Here is an 18,373-nt window from a genome sequence, read left to right on the forward strand (position 1 = left end):
ATCACTTCTACCTATTTCGGCCATACAGGATCGTATTGACAACTTGGATTTTCGCGGTTTTGTTTTTAATCTTTTGCGTGGTTGAAGATGCATCTTGGTTGCCTAGTAATAATCATAGTCTCTGTCAGAGCAACGTAACTAGCGGTCTCAAGTAACAAGTGTGGGCATCACCGATGGGCCGAAGGCAAAGGGTTAGGAGGAAAAAAGGGAAGCGGCGCACGGTCCGAACAGCGCTGCGCACCACAGCAGACACCAAAACGGAGACAGTGCCAGGTTAGGTTAGGTTATAAATGTTCAAATAACATACTTTTAATTGTTATTTGGCTGTGAATTATGTTGAATGAATTTCCCCCAATATGTTTCGGGACATGAATGTATGAAATAATCACGGTTTAGCCTACTATGCCATGATATGAATTATTGAAACGCGTATTAGGCTACTACTCAAAAGTATAATTAAAATTGTTAAAATGTACATGTCGGTGTTATTACGTTGTTCTAAAGATATCCTAAGACAATACATGCATTAATATCGCAATTGGGTATTTATCATGGGAGATTATAGAGTTTGGAATCTGGCGGTCAAAATGACCGCTCATGGCAGTTCTAGTAGTTATGGAATTCCGGCACTTCCAGTATCTCAGTGTAACTACTTCAGCATGTAAATAATGCACCTAAAATATAAACGTGAGCAAGGGCGTTGTGTTGAATCAATAGCCACGTGCAATTTAGCTAGCAGTTGAAGGTGAAACTAAAAATGTGCAAGAACTATAGACTGATACAGGATTAAATGAACTGACAATATAAGTTATACGACTTACAGTTCTCAAGGATGCACACATGCCATCTCAACCGGGTCCTCCGGACAGCCGGTCTCTTTTTTTCTTTCTCCCTTTTCTCCGAGTGGCACGCGTGCCCACCTGCGTTGTGAAGCGTGTGTCCGCGCTATTCTCCGATGTGCTCTCTAACAATCACTGCTGATAGACGGCTTTTTGTACATTTCTGATACCATGGCGGGAGAAATCTAACCGTGGCGGACCGCCACTTCCCAATCAACATAGAGGAAACACTGAACTTGTTTTGGTGGAACATGTGTATGTTCAAAAGTTGTTTTAGTCGTGCAACAGAAAACTCAGATTGGACAGATAGTCTAGCTAGCTGTCTGGATTTACCCTGCAGAGATCTGAGGAGCAGTTAACCATAGTCCTCAGAAATCCACCGGAGTTTAGAATGCCAACACAAAGAAAGCGGAAGGTGTGGGACATCCGGCCCGAAAATTAGGGACATCCAGCGGAATTTCCGGCGGCACCTGAACAGTCCCGGTATATGGGAAGTTGCGGCGGCCGCTCTGAGCTCAGCGAGCTGCAGCTTGCGGCAAAATGCAGCCAAACTAAAAGTTGGGGATATCTTAACTTTTAGCTGTGGAGTCTGGCCAGATAATACCCACAGCCAATCAGTAACAGAGTCCTGTGACATTTTGACCCAAGTTAAAAAAAACAAAAACGAAAAACATCTTCCCGCTTGAAATACATGAACAAGCCTCCCGGCTGCAGAAAATTGTAAATGTTATGGCCACACTTTGCCGCTGCTTGGTGTGTTTCTGGCATAGGCCTGCAGAAACCGCAAATAATGCATATCTGTGGAGTTTTGAACGGACGGCATTTTGTGTGTTTCTGCTAGGCGGACACAGATTCAGCTCACACGTGAACAGCAGCAGATCCTCAGCCACGACATCCAGGGAGACCATGTGGTCAAGATCGTGGCTTTTGCAGGTACAGTGACAGCTGCATGTTTGATAATACAATGTGAAACACGTTTTGTTTTTCTTCATATCTGAAATGTGGTTACAATATTTAAACTGTCCTTAACAGCATTTGCATTTTACCATAAAAAGTGGTAATGTTGCATTTTGACCGTACACATAGCCTCTAAATGTTGGAGATCAATAATCAGTTTTATCAGTGTTGCTGTGTAAGGGGTGATCGGAGGCCATAGTGTCATAACTTAATGGCCCATGCTGTCGGCCACAGGTACAGGGAAGACGACCACGCTGGTGAAGTACGCTGAGCAGCGGCCACACCTCCGCTTCCTGTATGTGGCCTTCAACAAGTCAGTGGCCAGTGAGGCGCAGCGCCGCTTCCCCAGCAACGTGGCCTGCAAGACTGTCCACTCATTGGCCTTCGCCAACATTGGGAGGAGGTGAGAAGTTTCCCCTTAGATGCTCTCAGTAGCAGTGAAAGCTTTTGAGTTTTTTGTAGGGCTGTCAAACAATTACATTTTTCTTAATCGCGATTAATCGCATGTTTTATCACATGATTAAAATTCTATTATTTTGCATTTCAGAACTGTTTTTAAGTACATATTAACAATGGAAAGCAATTATTACCAGTGTATCTTGATTGGGAATCAAATGAATGCAAAGAAAGTTGCTTTATGAACTTGACTTTAAGATTTGTATTTGTTTATTATTTATTTACTGTAAACAAAAGAAAAATGTGTAAACCGGTCATTATTGCACAACTCAGAACATGCCAACCGTAGTACGTCTTTAAGACCCGAGTCTTCTACGATGCTGACAGGTCTGCAGTTCGTTGCCACCCATTTTGCAAGAGCTGTAGTAATTTTTTTGGATTTGGTTTCATCCACAGGTAGGCAAGTAGCACACACCAAAATAGTGTTTTGCCTGAGCCCACTAGCATCAACCTCCATCTTCTTCCGCTTATCCGGTAACGGGTCGCGGGGGTAGCAGCTCCAGCAGGGGACCCCAAACTTCCCTTTCCCGAGCCACATTAACCAGCTCCGACTGGGGGATCCCGAGGCGTTCCCAGGCCAGGTTGGAGATATAATCCCTCCACCTAGTCCTGGGTCTTCCCCGAGGCCTCCTCCCAGCTGGACGTGCCTGGAAAACCTCCCTAGGGAGGCGCCCAGGGGGCATCCTTACCAGATGCCCGAACCACCTCAACTGGCTCCTTTTGACGCGAAGGAGCAGCGGCTCTACTCCGAGCTCCTCACGGATGACTGAGCTTCTCACCCTATCTCTAAGGGAGACGCCAGCCACCCTCCTGAGGAAACCCATTTCGGCCGCTTGTACCCTGGATCTCGTTCTTTCGGTCATGACCCAGCCTTCATGACCATAGGTGAGGGTAGGAACGAAAACTGACCGGTAGATTGAGAGCTTTGCCTTCTGGCTCAGCTCTCTTTTCGTCACAACGGTGCGATAAATTGAGTGTAATACCGCACCCGCTGCGCCGATTCTCCGACCAATCTCCCGCTCCATTGTTCCCTCACTCGCGAACAAGACTCCAAGGTACTTGAACTCCTTCACTTGGGGTAAAGACTCATTCCCTACCTGGAGAAGGCACTCCATCGGTTTCCTGCTGAGAACCATGGCCTCAGATTTAGAGGTGCTGATCCTCATCCCAGCCGCTTCACACTCGGCTGCGAACCGATCCAGTGAGTGCTGAAGGTCACAGGCCGACGATGCCATCAGGACCACATCATCTGCAAAAAGCAGCGATGAGATCCCCAGCTCACCAAACTGCAACCCATCTCCACCCCGACTACGCCTCGATATCCTGTCCATAAATACTACAAACAGGATTGGTGACAAAGCGCAGCCCTGGCGGAGGCCAACTCTCACCTGAAACGAGTCCGACTTACTGCCGAGAACCCGGACACAGCTCTCGCTTTGGTCATACAGAGATTGGATGGCCCTGAGAAGGGACCCCCTCACCCCATACTCCCGCAGCACCTCCCACAGTGTCTCCCGGGGGACCCGGTTATACGCCTTCTCCAGATCCACAAAGCACACTCTAGCATACTCCCAGGCTCCCTCCAGGATCCTTGCGAGAGTAAAGATCTGGTCCGTTGTTCCACGACCAGGACGGAATCCGCATTGTTCCTCTTCAACCTGAGGTTCGACTATCGACCGAACCCTCCTTTCCAGCACCTTGGAGTAGACTTTACCGGGGAAGCTGAGAAGTGTGATACCCCTGTAATTGGCACACACCCTCTGGTCCCCCTTTTTGAAAAGGGGAACCACCACCCCGGTCTGCCACTCCTTAGGCACCGTCCCCGACTTCCACGCAATGTTGAAGAGGCGTGTCAACCAAGACAACCCCTCCACACCCAGAGCTTTAAGCATTTCTGGACGGATCTCATCAATCCCTGGGGCTTTGCCACTGTGGAGTTGTTTAACTACCTCAGCAACTTCCACCAGGGAAATTGACGACAATCCCCCATCATCCTCCAGCTCTGCCTCTACCATAGAGGGCGTATTAGTCGGATTTAGGAGTTCCTCAAAGTGCTCCTTCCACCGCCCTATTACCTCCTCAGTTGAGGTCAGCAGCGTCCCATCCTTACTGTACACAGCTTGGATGGTTCCCCGCTTCCCCCTCCTGAGGTGGCGAACGGTTTTCCAGAAGCACCTTGGTGCCGACCGAAAGTCCTTCTCCATGTCTTCTCCGAACTTCTCCCACACCCCGCTGCTTTGCCTCTTTCACGGCAGAGGCTGCAGCCCTTCGGGCCCTTCGGTACCTTGCAACTGCCTCCGGAGTCCCCTGGGATAACATATCCCAGAAAGACTCCTTCTTCAGTCGGACGGCTTCCCTGACCACCGGTGTCCACCACGGTGTTCGTGGGTTGCCGCCCCTTGAGGCACCTAAGACCACAGCTCCCCGCCGCAGCTTCAGCAATGGAAACTTTGAACATTGTCCACTCGGGTTCAATGCCCCCAGCCTCCACAGGGATGCACGAAAAGCTCCGCCGGAGGTGTGAGTTGAAAGTCTGTCGGACATGGGCCTCCTCCAGACGTTCCCAGTTCACCCGCACTACCCGTTTGGGTTTACCAGGTCTGTCCAGAGTCTTCCCCCACCCTCTGACCCAACTCACCACCAGATGGTGATCAGTTGACAGCTCTGCCCCTCTCTTCACCCGAGTGTCCAAAACATACGGCCTCAGATCAGATGAAACGATTATAAAATCGATCATTGACCTTTGGCCTAGGGTGCTCTGGTACCAAGTACACTTATGAGCATCCCTATGTTCGAACATGGAGTTCGTTATAGACAATCCATGACTAGCACAGAAGTCCAACAACAAACAACCACTCTGGTTTAGATCAGGGAGGCCGTTCCTCCCAATCACGCCTCTCCATGTGTCTCCATCATTGCCCACGTGCGCGTTGAAGTCCCCCAGCAGAACTATGGAGTCCCCTACTGGAGCCCCATACAGGACTCCATTCAAGGTCTCCAAGAAGGCCGAATACTCCGAGCTCTTGTTTGGTGCATACGCACAAACAACAGTCAGAGTTTTCCCCCCCACAACCCGCAGGCGTAGGGAGGCGACCCTCTCGTCCACCGGGGTAAACTCCAACGTAGCGGCGCTCAGCCGGGGGCTTGTGAGTATCCCCACACCCGCCCGGCGCCTCACACCCTGGGCAACTCCGGAGAAGAAAAGAGTCCAACCCCTATCCAGGAGTATGGTTCCAGAACCGAGACTGTGCGTAGAGGTAAGCCCCACCAGATCCAACTGGTAGCGCTCCACCTCCCGCACAAGTTTTCCGGTTCCTTCCCCCACAGAGAGGTGACGTTCCACGTCCCCAGAGCCAGCGTCTGCTGCCCGGGTCTGGTCCGTCGAGGCCCCTGACCTTCACTGCCACCCATGTGGCAGCGCACCCGACCCCAGCGGTTCCTCCCACAGGTGGTGGGCCCATGGGTTGGAGAGAGAGGTGCCACGTAGCTTTTTCGGGCTGTGCCCGGCCGGGCTCCGTGGCAAACCCGGCCACCAGGCGCTCGCTGACGGGCCCTCCATCTGGGCCTGGCTCCAGACGGGGGCCCCGGGCTTCCTCCGGGCAGGGTCACATCATCTCTACCTCGTTTTTTCATAGGGTTTTTGAACCATTCTTTGTCTGGCCCCTCACCTGAGACCACTTTGCATTGGGAGACCCTACCAGGAGCACAAAGCTCCAGACAACACAGCCCTCAGGTTCATAGGGACACACAAACCTCTCCACCACGATAAGGTGATGGTTCCCGGAGAACTAGCATCAACCTGAGTCACGTTAACTGTACTACTATGCTTAGCTCGTAGGTGGTAGCTCCATGTTGACGTGCTTCGGTGATATTTTGATTCGGCTTTACACAATGTGCATATGGCTTTCGACTTGTCTACTGAGCCATCTGTCTCTCTCCATCATGCCTGCAGCAGCAGCCTAGCTAGATTCTAGTGATTTTAGAACAGCTAAGGGGTGTTGTTGGGCACAACACGAAGCCGAGTGAAGTGTAAAATAAATTAATAAATGGCGGCATGCGATTAATGTGATTTTAAAAAAAATTAACGCGTTACGCTCGGCCCTTAATTGTATCGCGATTAACAGCCCTAGTTTTTTGTGTTCATAAATACTGTCTGTCTGCCTGACTCCCGGCGCTGCAATGCTTCAGTGGGGATGAGAGCTGACAGCAACCCCAGGGACACATCCACAGTCAGCTCCCAGCCAGCTAGCAGCCAGCCAGCAATCCAAACCCGGTCAGCACTTAACTCCGGTGCTAAGGACGCTAACGGCAGTTTACTGAACCGTCGGGAAACAGACCCAGGCCCGCACCCGAGTCAGAACAGCGGCCATTCGTAACGTTACACCTCCGTTAGCGTTACCGGTGTCATGCCAAGGCACTGATCCCTGCCCCTACAGGTTGTCTCGTTGGAACTACAGCTGCAGCTAAAAGTTACATAGTGCTGCTTTAACTGCTGCACTTCGAATTGTTTAACTGCTGCACTTTGAATTCACCTCTTAAATGGAAGTCTTAAATGAAGACTCGACAGGGTTTTCCATAGTAACAAGGGTCTCATTCATCTACATAAATACGTTTATTTGTCTGTTACATTAAGGCGACGTGTGAATTGTTTAATGCTTCGTTTAGTATTGTGGATTAATCTACAGTGTTTTCCAAAGTTCCATATTGACATGCACCTTAGCTACATAGGCCGACTGATAGGCCTATCTATATGAGTCATGCAGGTTTATGAACAATATTTTTTCCTTGTCTTTGCTAAGCCGTCCCTCCCTGCCCTCTAACTTGTTTTCTGTTTTAATTTAGTTTAATATGGCTTTTCAATTAACCGCTTTGTTCACCTGTCTACCATATAAGTTACATATGGGATACACAAAATATCAGGCCGTTCTTTCACCTGATATAATGTGTATCCCCTCCCCTAACATGCAAAGGGTCTGTCCTGTCCTCATGTGTGTTATTGTCTGTTTACCAGGTCACAATAAACAACCTGAGATAATATGGAGATGTCTGCCGTTTTCTAGCAAAAGTTACAGAGGGGATACACATTATATCAGGTTAAAAACGGCCTGATATTTTGTGTATCCCCTATGTAACTTTTGTTAGAAAACAGCAGACTTCTCCATATTATCTCAGGTTGTTCACTGTGACCTGGTAAACACTGAAAATACACACATGATGACAGGACAGACCCTTTGCATGTTAGGGGAGGGGTTACACATTATATCAGGTGAAAAACAGCCTGATATAATGTGTATCCACTCTGTAACTTTTGCTAGAAAACAGCAGACATCTCCATATTATCTCAGGTTATTGTGATTTATTGTGACCTGGTAAACATAAGTACCTTGGCATGACACTGGTTCTCCTCCCTGCCGAAATCTGTAGTATATTACAAATATACACCATATTCTGTTCAGTATTCCTTATAGTACGAGTTAGAGCACCAAGATAACAGTTCTGCCTATATATAAATAAATAAAATGCACCGCAAATTATGCAATCACTTTCACAAGCTTTGTGAGCATTATGGAGAATTTAGCATAAATAATGTATAAGTGTAACAAAAGAGGGTAACATAAACTCATACATCCTGTGTTGGCTGGAAATATTGCCCTTCAACTAGTAGCATTTCAAAGGCTCCCTTTTGCACGGCCTTTTGACTTAGACACTTTTGCCAAAATGAGAAACCCAATGTGGGCTTGCAAGTGGGTCACATCCAAGTCTTTTAAGCCGTTTGATTCAATTGATGGTGTTTATAAAGGGCTCAAATGCTGATTTTGTGTATTGGATATGGCTTGGGTATTATGTTTTGGCATTGGCCAAAATGCAATCTCGGAAACCCATCAGCTATCATCTGAGGACGATTTAGCTCTTTTATTTGATTTTCTTTCATTCCTATGCAGACATCTGCATAGATATCTATCAATAGACGCCATCTCTCAACTCCAACTCCATACTCATGTCTCAAGTTGCTAGTTCTGGCGCACAGAAAAGAAAGTCTTGGACTGAATATCTGTTAACCAAATATCCCCTTGCTACACCGGAACCCTCCAGAGACTAAATCTTTGTCAGAGCGATAGCCAATGAGTTAGGGGATTGTTAAATATAAAGCCAAAAAAATGATGTCAAGCCCTTATATTTAGAGATGTTAAACATTGTATGGGGCTAAATTGACCCCAAAGATAATGGGGTTAATGAGCTTTGTCTCCAATTTTTATATACAGTATATATACATTTTTTGTAATTTTAGCATCTATCATATCAAGTTTGATCCCTCATGGTTTGCATCATTTTAATTTTGAATGTCTTTGATTTTTGTATGCCAATAAACTAACAATGTTTCTAAATAGCATAATTTGATGAATTAAGTTAATAATCCATTTGACATGGATGTGTGGAAAAAGTAAAGTGTCCAGAATACTGTGACGTCTGAAATACAGTGAGTCAATGTTAAGCGTTGAAAGTAGAGCAACATAATAAAAGTCAACATATTTTGACCTCTGCTCACTGTCAGCTTAACTGATTTCTGCCTGCGACACTTTCCATGTTGATGTCTGTTTGACAGCCGATAGAACAAACTGCTCTTCACAGACTTTAGCTTGTTTTGCCTTTTTTTTTTTTTTTTTTTATTTCTGTAGTAACTTCATTTTTTTCTTGAGGTATATCAGGTGTTTTCCATTTAAGAACCACATCACTTGTTGTGCTTCTGTGATCTTCCCTGGTGCAGATACCATTCTCGTCAGAACCTGACCTTCAACTTGAAGCCATTCGCCATCAGCTCTGTTCTGCCTCAGGGCCGCGGTGGCTTTAGCAAGGCCAAAGTGGTGACCACAACTCTCAACGCCTTCATGGCGTCAACAGACGAGACTATCAACACCAGTCATGTCCCCTGCTCCCGCAGGGGCAAGAACGGCCTCAGAGAGTATATAGGCGAGGTGGAAAAAGAGGTACGAACACATTAATGTATACAAGTGACACTGCATACCCTTTAGGGTAGAGCTGGGCGATATGGAGAAAATCAAATATCACAATATTTCTTGACCAAATACCTCGATGTCGATATTGCGCCGATATTGTAAGGTTGACTATTGGTGCTTTAACAAAATATTTACACAATGAGATTTTTGATAAATAATCATCAGTAATGTGGATATAATGACTCAGTGATTAAAGGTAAATAATGGAACAGCTATAACGTCACTTTACTGTAATGCAGCCTTTAAAACCAGGAAAAGACAACACTTGTGTCATATTACAATATCCAAAATTGAAGACGATATCTAGCCTCATACATCGATATAATATCGATATATTGCCCAGCTCTGCTTGAGGGCACAGTCACACATGCGCAAAATTAACACTGGTGTATATTGGCCTCCCGTTCACTTCCATTCTACGTGACCGAAGAGGCGAATAAAACCTTTGCTTCCGGTAGTGAAGGAATTTGCATTGCGTGGAGTTCAACTTTGGTGAACCTTGAATGCCACAGTCACCGCCTCAACCAATGGCAAAAAAAAGTGTTTGGTTGACCGTATACAGCCTATGAGGTTAACCTCATTTGGCTGTCATTGGCGTCACATCCTGCACTGCCCAGGGTGGCTGTGGCTCAGGTGGTAGAGCGGTGGGTCGTCTTCCAATCGTAAGGTCGGTGGTTCGATCCTTTTTTTTTCCCATGCCGAAATGTCCGTGGAGACACCGAACCCCAAATTGCTGCGCCATCGGTGTGCGAATGTGTGTGAATGTTAATCTGATGTGCAGGTGACACCTTGTATGGTAGCCTCGGCCCCCATAGGAATGTGTGTGTGAATGGTGCATGTTCTACGTAAAAACACTTTGAGTAGACTTGTAAAGCTCTATATAAATACAGCAGATTACCATTACATTTAGCACAAATATCGCTTCACCAGGTGATGGTCGCCAGCATTCGCGTAGGTGTGAACGTGCCCTTTATTGTGAATAAATATTAAGCAAGAGCATGAGCACCTGGTCAGCCCCCATCTGCATGCGAAGGAGGCGAGTGGCTACTGTGAAAACGTCTATTTGGGGAACTCAGTACTTGTAGCAGATAGATCACGATTCTTGGCGCACCATTTTTTTTTTTTATATTTATGATTTAAATATGTTTTTATTCAGTATTTAGTTTAATTTAGTATTATCTGTTTTTAAGTTTTATGTGGTATGTATTGTACGTTTAAAGTTTTTAGATACTTTCATTTCCTTTTTTACACAGCGTCTTTTCCGATTACTGTGTATTACATGGCTATACATTTATATGTAGGTATAATTGCCACTTTTTTGTTCATGTTGAATGTCCAATGAAATATGAATTGCAAAAAACAGCATGCACACTGCACAGTCCCATTTAAACTGTGTGTCTTTTATTGTGCAATCCTAGTTGTTTGTGGAAGACGCAACGATGATCTGGAACAAAATGAAGGATCTCAACGAGACAAAAAAAGACGCGTACTACATGACCCATGATGGTACGCCAACTGCAAATGAGGGAAATGAAATAAAAGTAATTCTGTTCTAATAGAGGGAATGCTGCACAGGTGTTTAATAGATGTTTTATTTATTTACCAGGTTACCTTAAGTTATGGCAGCTCCAAATCCCAAAGCCCTCCTTGTCTGACCAATACGATGTGCTTTTCATCGACGAGGCCCAGGACTGCACTCCAGGTAATGATGCGGTAAGCTGGTAGGATTGTGGGAAAGCATCATTATGATTATTTTGTTTTAACGTTGTGATGGGGTCTTCCTCCTTCCCTCCCTCCCTGTCAGCCATCATGGATGTGCTTCTGTCTCAGCGCTGTGGGAAAGTCCTGGTTGGAGATCCTCATCAGCAGATCTACACCTTCAAAGGAGCTGTCAATGCCCTGAACATTGTTGACCACACTCACATCTTCTACCTGACACAGGTATACACAATGACACACAGAGAGAGACGTAGCATTTGCACAGAAGCAGCCTAAACCTCATGCCTAAACTTAACGGTTTAGGCATGACTTGGGTCACCGCTATGTGTCACCGGTCACTTACTGTGTGTCTAAATCTGTAGGTGTAAATATATACCTCTGGCCATTGGTGGAAGAAGTATTCAGATCCTTTACTTAAGTAAAAGTACGAATAGCACACTGTAAAAATAGTCTGTTACAAGTAAAAGTCCAGCATTGAAAAGGTTAATTAAGTAAAAGCATGTAAATATCATCAGGAAAATGTACTTAAAGTGCCCATATTATGAAAAAATCACTTTTTCTGGGATTTAGGGTGTTCTTTTGTGTCTCTGGTGCTTCCACACTCATACAAACTTTGAAAAAAATCCATCCATGCTGTTTAGAGTGAGATACAGTTTCTGAATGTGTCCTGCCTTCAGTCTCTGGGTGAGCTGTTCAAAATCGGCACGGCTTGTGACGTCACAAGCCGAAACAAGCAGGCTAACCACAACCATTAGCTCGTAGCGTTAGCATGCTAACGCTAATGCTAACGCTAGCATGCTACCTCGTTCTCAATAGCAAAGCACTGCTACAACACACACAAGTTCACCATAATCTACAAAAGAACTACTTACATGTGCGCCCTCATTTAGAAGTCTCCCAGCTAATCCTGCCTTGTAACTGACCAAAGTTGTAGAAACAGCCTTTCTTTTACTGTCTATGGAGCTAGCTAGCTGACATGATCTACATCTGAGCTACTGGGCATGTGCAGTGCAATCAAAGATAGTACAGAAGAAGAAGAAGAAGAAAAGAGGTCTCACTCTGTAGCTAAAACAGAGACCAGGTGAAAAGAGGATCTGCAGCAGTGAGAGAGAGCACTGCAGTACAACAAAAATATGGTGTTTTTTGAAAATTAAACCATGTAAACCTATTCTGGTACAACGTTAAAATACAATATGAACCTGAAAATGAGCATAATATGGCTGCTTTAAAAGTAAAAGTACTCAATGCAGAAAAATCCTCACATTATAGAAACTGGAAACCATCAGAACAGTGTTTAATCATTTCAGCTGGACTTGTAGGCCTGTATATTGTTGGGTAGTTTAATTTATAATAAAACATTGTATTTTATAAACACCATGTGTTTTGTGTGCAAAAGTCTTTAATTGTAAAGTAACTAGTAACTTAAGCTGTCAGATGAATGTAGTGGAGTAAAAAGTACAATATTTCTCTCTGAAATGTAGTGGAGTAGTAGTAGAATTCCACCATTGCCTTTGGCTCTATTCATAGGTGAATACTTATCATACACTGGCAGTCATAAAGAGAGTCTTGTGTTTTACTCTGAGCATTTTAGTGTTAATCAGAAACAAATGAAGTCCCGTGCTACTGATGTCTTTGTTCAGAGCTTTCGGTTCGGTGCTGAGATCGCCTACGTGGGCGCCACCATCCTTGAAGTGTGCAAGGGAGTGGAGAAGATTCTAGTGGGAGGAAAGCAAAAAGGTAAACATTGCAAACCGTTTCCTTTTTTTAAAGTATGTTGTCTACTTAGAAACATATACGAGATTCTTCAAAAACTTAAATGCTTTTATTGCCCTGGAAGTTGATGTAATGTGAAAATTTGAGGTTTGATGCGCTGCATGTCCATTCTACAGGAGGTGTGTGCGACGAGACTGCAGACAAGGTTGCAGCAGCTATGAAGACGGGCGTCAGTCTTTGCCGGGGGAAGACGGCCATCTTGTCCCGATGCAATGTCAGTGTGTTCAGTGAAGCCGTCCGGCTGACTGATTCCAACCCACACTGCCGGATCCACTTCATAGGAGTGAGTGTGTTTTATATATACTAACAGACAAGCACAAGGAAGTAGTAGCAAGCATATTTTATATCAGGCTTCCGTTAAGACTTTTGCGGACATGTTTTGGTACAAGCTGTCACCCTATTTTTTTAGTTAGAAGACACCCATAGGTACGATATTAGGGTGGTTGTCAAGCTGAATTTTTTTTTTTTGTGTGTGACTTGTACAAGCAATTGCAGGCCAATTTTTTGGTTTCCTGCTTAACACGACATGCCAACAATAAATGTTGAATATCTCCACAACGACACGGACCATATACATTAAAATGGTATCAAATGAAAGCCAACACTCAGGATGTCTGCTGAAGTGTCAGAATGAACATTTATTGTACAGTGTAAGAGACAACAGAACTAGAACATGAAAAAAACAATCACCGCCTAAAGAGAACCAGTTTTCAAAGTGAATATCAGCTTGGAAACATAACCTAGTATCCCAAAACCTCTATCAATCAGTACCCCTATCTATGGGAATGATTCAAGCCAAGATTAAATCTTGTAGGGAGAGACAGTGCAATGCTGCACAAGTTATAATACTTTAATGTCAAGGCGGAAATGTAGAACTGTAGATGGTGGTCTATGGTGCTATTTGACTTCATTAATGTACCAGGTTGTAACACAAATTATATTTAATTGACATATCACTATAGTTATTAATTCCATCCTAACATACCTGCTCTCTCACTTCTTTAGGATTAGGGGTTAGTAACTAGTTAGTAGTAATAACTATGTAATAGTCGTATGGCAAAGGTATGTTTTTCCCCATCAAAGCAGTGGCACTCAGGTAGGCAGCCAACAGAAGGCACCCAGGGACCATGTCCATGTGCTCAGTCCTGGTCAGGGACACAAAAGAAGAATTTACTGTTTTGATAATGAATACCTTCCCAATACAAAACATGCATGCATGCATCCAAGGGCATAATATAAATCTAATCTACAAAACTGGAAAAACGACACAATGCCAAATATTCTGAAACAATATAGTTGCATATAATGTGGCAAAACTCAATAATAATGATGTGAGTACCTGAGTATTCTTGCACCAAGCTGCACAGGCACACCCACATGCCCCACTGCAAAATATTCCACTTTTTCGACATCGACACTGCCTGGTACTGCACTGACTTCCAATTTCCTTGCATCCACATATCGTCAGCTCCAAGCACCTGGCCTGTACAGGTTCTTTGGTTAAAAGCTGGGGGACAAGCATTCCGTCCTTCATGTGCCAACCACAACTGGTTGATGAGGGCAACTGTGGATGGGTCACTAGGGACTGTTTCCAAACCTTTGTTTGATAGTGGGCCCTCATGAGGTGCAGAGACAAGGCATCCTGAGTTGGTGGTAAAGTATCCACATTGGCTTTCACTTTCCGAAACAGGGCACAGCGAACATCATGGATTGAAGTGCTGGTCGTTTTTGGATCATACAGTTTGCAGACAAACTGTTCTGCTGAGGATAGAATAGCTGGACTTGGTACTTCATGCTTTGTGTGACGGGATTGTTCATTCTCATTTTCTGAGTCATCATCATTAACGCAAAGGAGCCGTAAGAGGATGTACAGCCTGTCAGGCACAGTTTTTTCTGCATGATGCTGATCTAACCCTCCAATAATATCATGTCTTGGGGACTCCCTGATGTCTGCCTTGACCTTTACCGACACCTGATACAGCCAACTCAGTATCTCAGTGTCCTTGTCTGTTCCACAGCTAGCCATTGTCATCCCTTTAGCATCACCTTGTTTGTCATCCATTAATTTCTTCATGTTAAGCAGAGCAGTTCCAGCTGTCATTTCAGGAAATATCATGATGGAATCAGTTGGTTTTAATGATTGAACAAGTAGTGCTTTTCCCTGAAGCAACTTTTCAAGCTTTGTCTTGAAACGCTGACCTTTGTATATTCCTGGTTCCAAATCAAAGTCTCCCAGAAATTTACAGTATCTTTCCCAAACTGTTTTCAACAAGTATATTTCACCTCTGGCAAGTCCTGCTTTGAGCTCATCTGCCACATTGTGTAAGCAAATAGAATATGGATCACCTGCTCTTGATGAAGTGCTCTGATACTTCCTGAGAAACTCCCTGTAGCAGATAAGATGATACGTGCCTTCTGCGGCAATCAAGTCATTGACTCCTGCAAGCCTCAGTCGCAATTCTGTGTCTTCTTGAGCTAGATCAAGAATCTTTTTAGATGTAGTCATGACTTGGATGTTTCGAAGTTTGTCCTCAGGTTTGTCTTTCTGACAGAAAATACATTTTTCCCAAGACACTGAAGGCATCGAACTCCTAGTGGTGATCGGCTGGCAGTTGCTTGCAAGATTTAGTGACTTCTTTTCACTTTCAAAGCGTTTCTTCAGGCGGTAAATAAAAGTCACTTTTGTAAAAGCTGCATAGCATGTTTTGTGCCATTGTTTCTTTTCAGTTTCTGTGTCCAGAAACTCCTCAATTCTCTCCAGGTTATCAGCATACTCCATGTCTTGGTATTTTGCTCGTTCATTTGCTCTCAATCTAATACACTTTAGCCCATTCTCAGAAGGATTTCTTAGGGCTTTATCTTGGCTGTATTTTCCATATTTGTCTTGACAAATGAAACATTTTTCCCAATCAGTATCTCTTCCTATTTGTTTTTCTTTGGATGCTAGGCTTACAGCTCCCTCTGAAACAATGTTATCTCATCTGAAAGGCAAAGGAATGTTTCACTTCACTAGTCTAGGTTTCTGAGTGGATCACTACAATGTCCTCTGACATAAGCTGAGGGCTTGGCTATCTAACAAACTGGTTAACATTTTTAGCTAGCAGACTGTAAAATAGGCTGCTGTGCAGCAAATAAATTATAAACATAATATTTCCATACACATTTTCACATAACTTAATTTACCTATTAGTAAGTAAGCTAGTAATTATCAAAGTAAATTAGCCTAGCTATCTGTCTGGGACGTGTATAGCTAGTTGGAAAACAGTTTAGCTTACCTGTTTCTGGCAACATTTGATGGTAGAATGGTAGAATCTTGAGGTAAGTGTTTGTGTAGACAAATAGACCAAGTTAATCTGTTGTGTGATTGTGTGATTCACTCCTTTTTATAAAGTTTTGTTCAGACTGTTGACACCTGCTGTGATCATCTTCTCTGGATATGCTGCCTCATGCCAAATCACAGCTGTGCTGACACAACAGTGCCCCTTGTGGTGTGATACTCTTGTGGTATTTATTGATTATTATTTTTTAATGATCATGCTTGCCCATAAATTGGATTATATTGCACATTTGCCCAAAATTACAGTAGGTAACATGGAAGAAAATGGAAACACTTTGGAAAAAAAATCCGCTTTTACCACTTTAAGAATACAGTGTTAAAATGGACAAAAAAACATTTTCTAAGCTGACAACCTGGCTAGAAAACATGTTGAGCGGTTAAATATTAATACCGGATAGGTTGTATGCTTGTACCAAAAAGTGTCCGACAAAGTTTTTTAATATCAGTTTTGGCCTCCTGACTAAGGTCTACCTTTTCCCTCAGGGTGTCGCAGGTATCGGCCTGAATAGGATCATGGATGTCTGGCATCTGATGGAAGGGGGGAAATGTGAGATTCTTGCACATACATTTCTTTATTTACCCACTGAGTGATTTTCCTTCTTTTAAAAATTCTAAAAATTACTCCCAATTTGACATTAATGTTGAATTTGCTCTTCCTTCAGTCATCAGGGATCCTTTGATCCGCTCCTTTGTCAAGAGAAACCCAGAAGGGCCCTTCTGGGCCCTGAAGAAGTACGTCGAACAGACTGAAGACCTTGAGCTGGATGCCAAAGTCAGTATTGTTGAAAAATACGGAAAGCGCATCCCCGAACTGGCCAAGCGCCTGGAAAGTTGCTTTGAGTATGACTACAACGAAGCAGGTATGCAAAGAAAAATCTTAAAGTATACACAGATTGAAAAAAGGAAGTTGTATGATGTCTAATTCCAAACGCATAAGTTCTAGCGCAGAACAACCATGTATCAGCATCTTTAAAGGATAAGGCTAGTGATATTCTATACCTTTTGTTATTGTTAAAGAGTCTCGTGAAAAAAAACAGACTGGCGAGGTTAGACATGGCCCGATACCATTTTTTGCTTACCGATTCCGATACCTGAACTTGCGTATCGGCCGATACCGAGTACTGATCCGATACCAGTGTGTCATATATTTTATTATGTTTTAACAGCTGTATACTACTATCCCTGTATGGATGTGATATGATTTCTATCTTTGTTGTCGGTCTGGCTCAGGTTAAACTCCGGTTTGTGAAACATGAACAAACACAAACAATGAACGCCACAGAACTTTCTTTTATTATCCAGTTTGACAGTCAGTTATAACGTAAAAAGAACATAAATAAACTACTTTAATGTAGATTTTCTTTAGGGCTGTATTATGTGGTATCGGATCGGTGTATAAACATCAGTACTTCCCGATACCGATACCAGCATTTTAGGCAGTATAAGAGACAATACCGATACTGGTATTGGAACATCTCTAGGCGAGGTCAACAAGTATTTAAAGAGATGTCTGTGGCTTCCTTCCTCTTCTTCCTTCCTTTGCATGGGGATTTGTATTTAGCGTCTTTTCTGTTTCTGGTCTTGAACAGTAGTTACAGTAGTAACTTGTTTACAGTTAATCATAGTCAGGAACAGGAAAGTCTTTTTCAGATTCATGTATGATATCCCAGTGCTGAAATAAACAAAAGAAAAGCTCTACCGATCTACAGACATTATGTCAATTTTCCTCTGGTATTTTTGTAGCTTCACTTGGCACACACTATTATAATGGTATATTTCATATCGACGAGTAATTTTTCTTTCCACTGTATATTGCACTTAACTCAGTCATAGGCGTGTACCTCGGTTTTAGGTCATGTTTCGGTATGTATTTGGTACATTAGGACACACAGAAAGAAAGCTTGCAAAATAGTATGATTGTGTTAAAGAAAGTCCCTTAACTCACACTTTTATGCCAGCATGATTCAGACCAAGTTGTTCCTCAACTTCTGCCAGCTTAATCGTTTGGTCTGGTGTTTATGTGCTTATAGTGGGATTCATGCAGAGTCAGTGGTTGGTTAAGTCTGGAATATCATAAAATCTTACAGATGGTTAAGTTCCCCGTCCAGTTTGTGACATCCAGCTAGAAGATGTGGTGAATCAAGCCACTCTAAGAATAAACAAGGCAAGTAAGGACTAAACTGCAGCTGAATTTGTATAAACTTCCCTGTTTGTACTTTTTCTTTTCTTCTTTCCTTTGTTGTCATACAAGTTATATGAACGAATTGCTCTTGTTG

The 18,373-nt window shown here is 43.6% G+C and overlaps 1 protein-coding gene and 1 long non-coding RNA gene across 2 annotated transcripts in view; one reads left to right on the forward strand and one right to left on the reverse strand.

Annotated features, from left to right (window-relative positions):
* The window catches only part of fbxo18 (F-box DNA helicase 1), a 37,288-nt gene that overhangs the window by 12,272 nt on the left and 6,643 nt on the right, over positions 1-18,373 (forward strand). Inside the window, exons 9-18 of the mRNA XM_035995987.1 lie at positions 1,681-1,772; positions 2,031-2,199; positions 9,019-9,238; positions 10,687-10,774; positions 10,875-10,970; positions 11,073-11,209; positions 12,628-12,724; positions 12,877-13,043; positions 16,581-16,644; positions 16,760-16,957. Coding sequence (XP_035851880.1) covers positions 1,681-1,772; positions 2,031-2,199; positions 9,019-9,238; positions 10,687-10,774; positions 10,875-10,970; positions 11,073-11,209; positions 12,628-12,724; positions 12,877-13,043; positions 16,581-16,644; positions 16,760-16,957 — 1,328 coding nt within the window. The remainder of the gene's footprint in view (positions 1-1,680; positions 1,773-2,030; positions 2,200-9,018; positions 9,239-10,686; positions 10,775-10,874; positions 10,971-11,072; positions 11,210-12,627; positions 12,725-12,876; positions 13,044-16,580; positions 16,645-16,759; positions 16,958-18,373) is intronic.
* Positions 2,629-6,097, reverse strand: LOC116054534. Its single transcript, XR_004106085.1, has 2 exons — positions 6,052-6,097; positions 2,629-2,703 (listed from the first exon to the last, which is right to left on the reverse strand). It is a non-coding gene; the product is annotated as an uncharacterized LOC116054534 (long non-coding RNA).

Source organism: Sander lucioperca, chromosome 20 (genome assembly GCF_008315115.2).
Source record: "Sander lucioperca isolate FBNREF2018 chromosome 20, SLUC_FBN_1.2, whole genome shotgun sequence".
NCBI lineage: Eukaryota > Metazoa > Chordata > Actinopteri > Perciformes > Percidae > Sander > Sander lucioperca.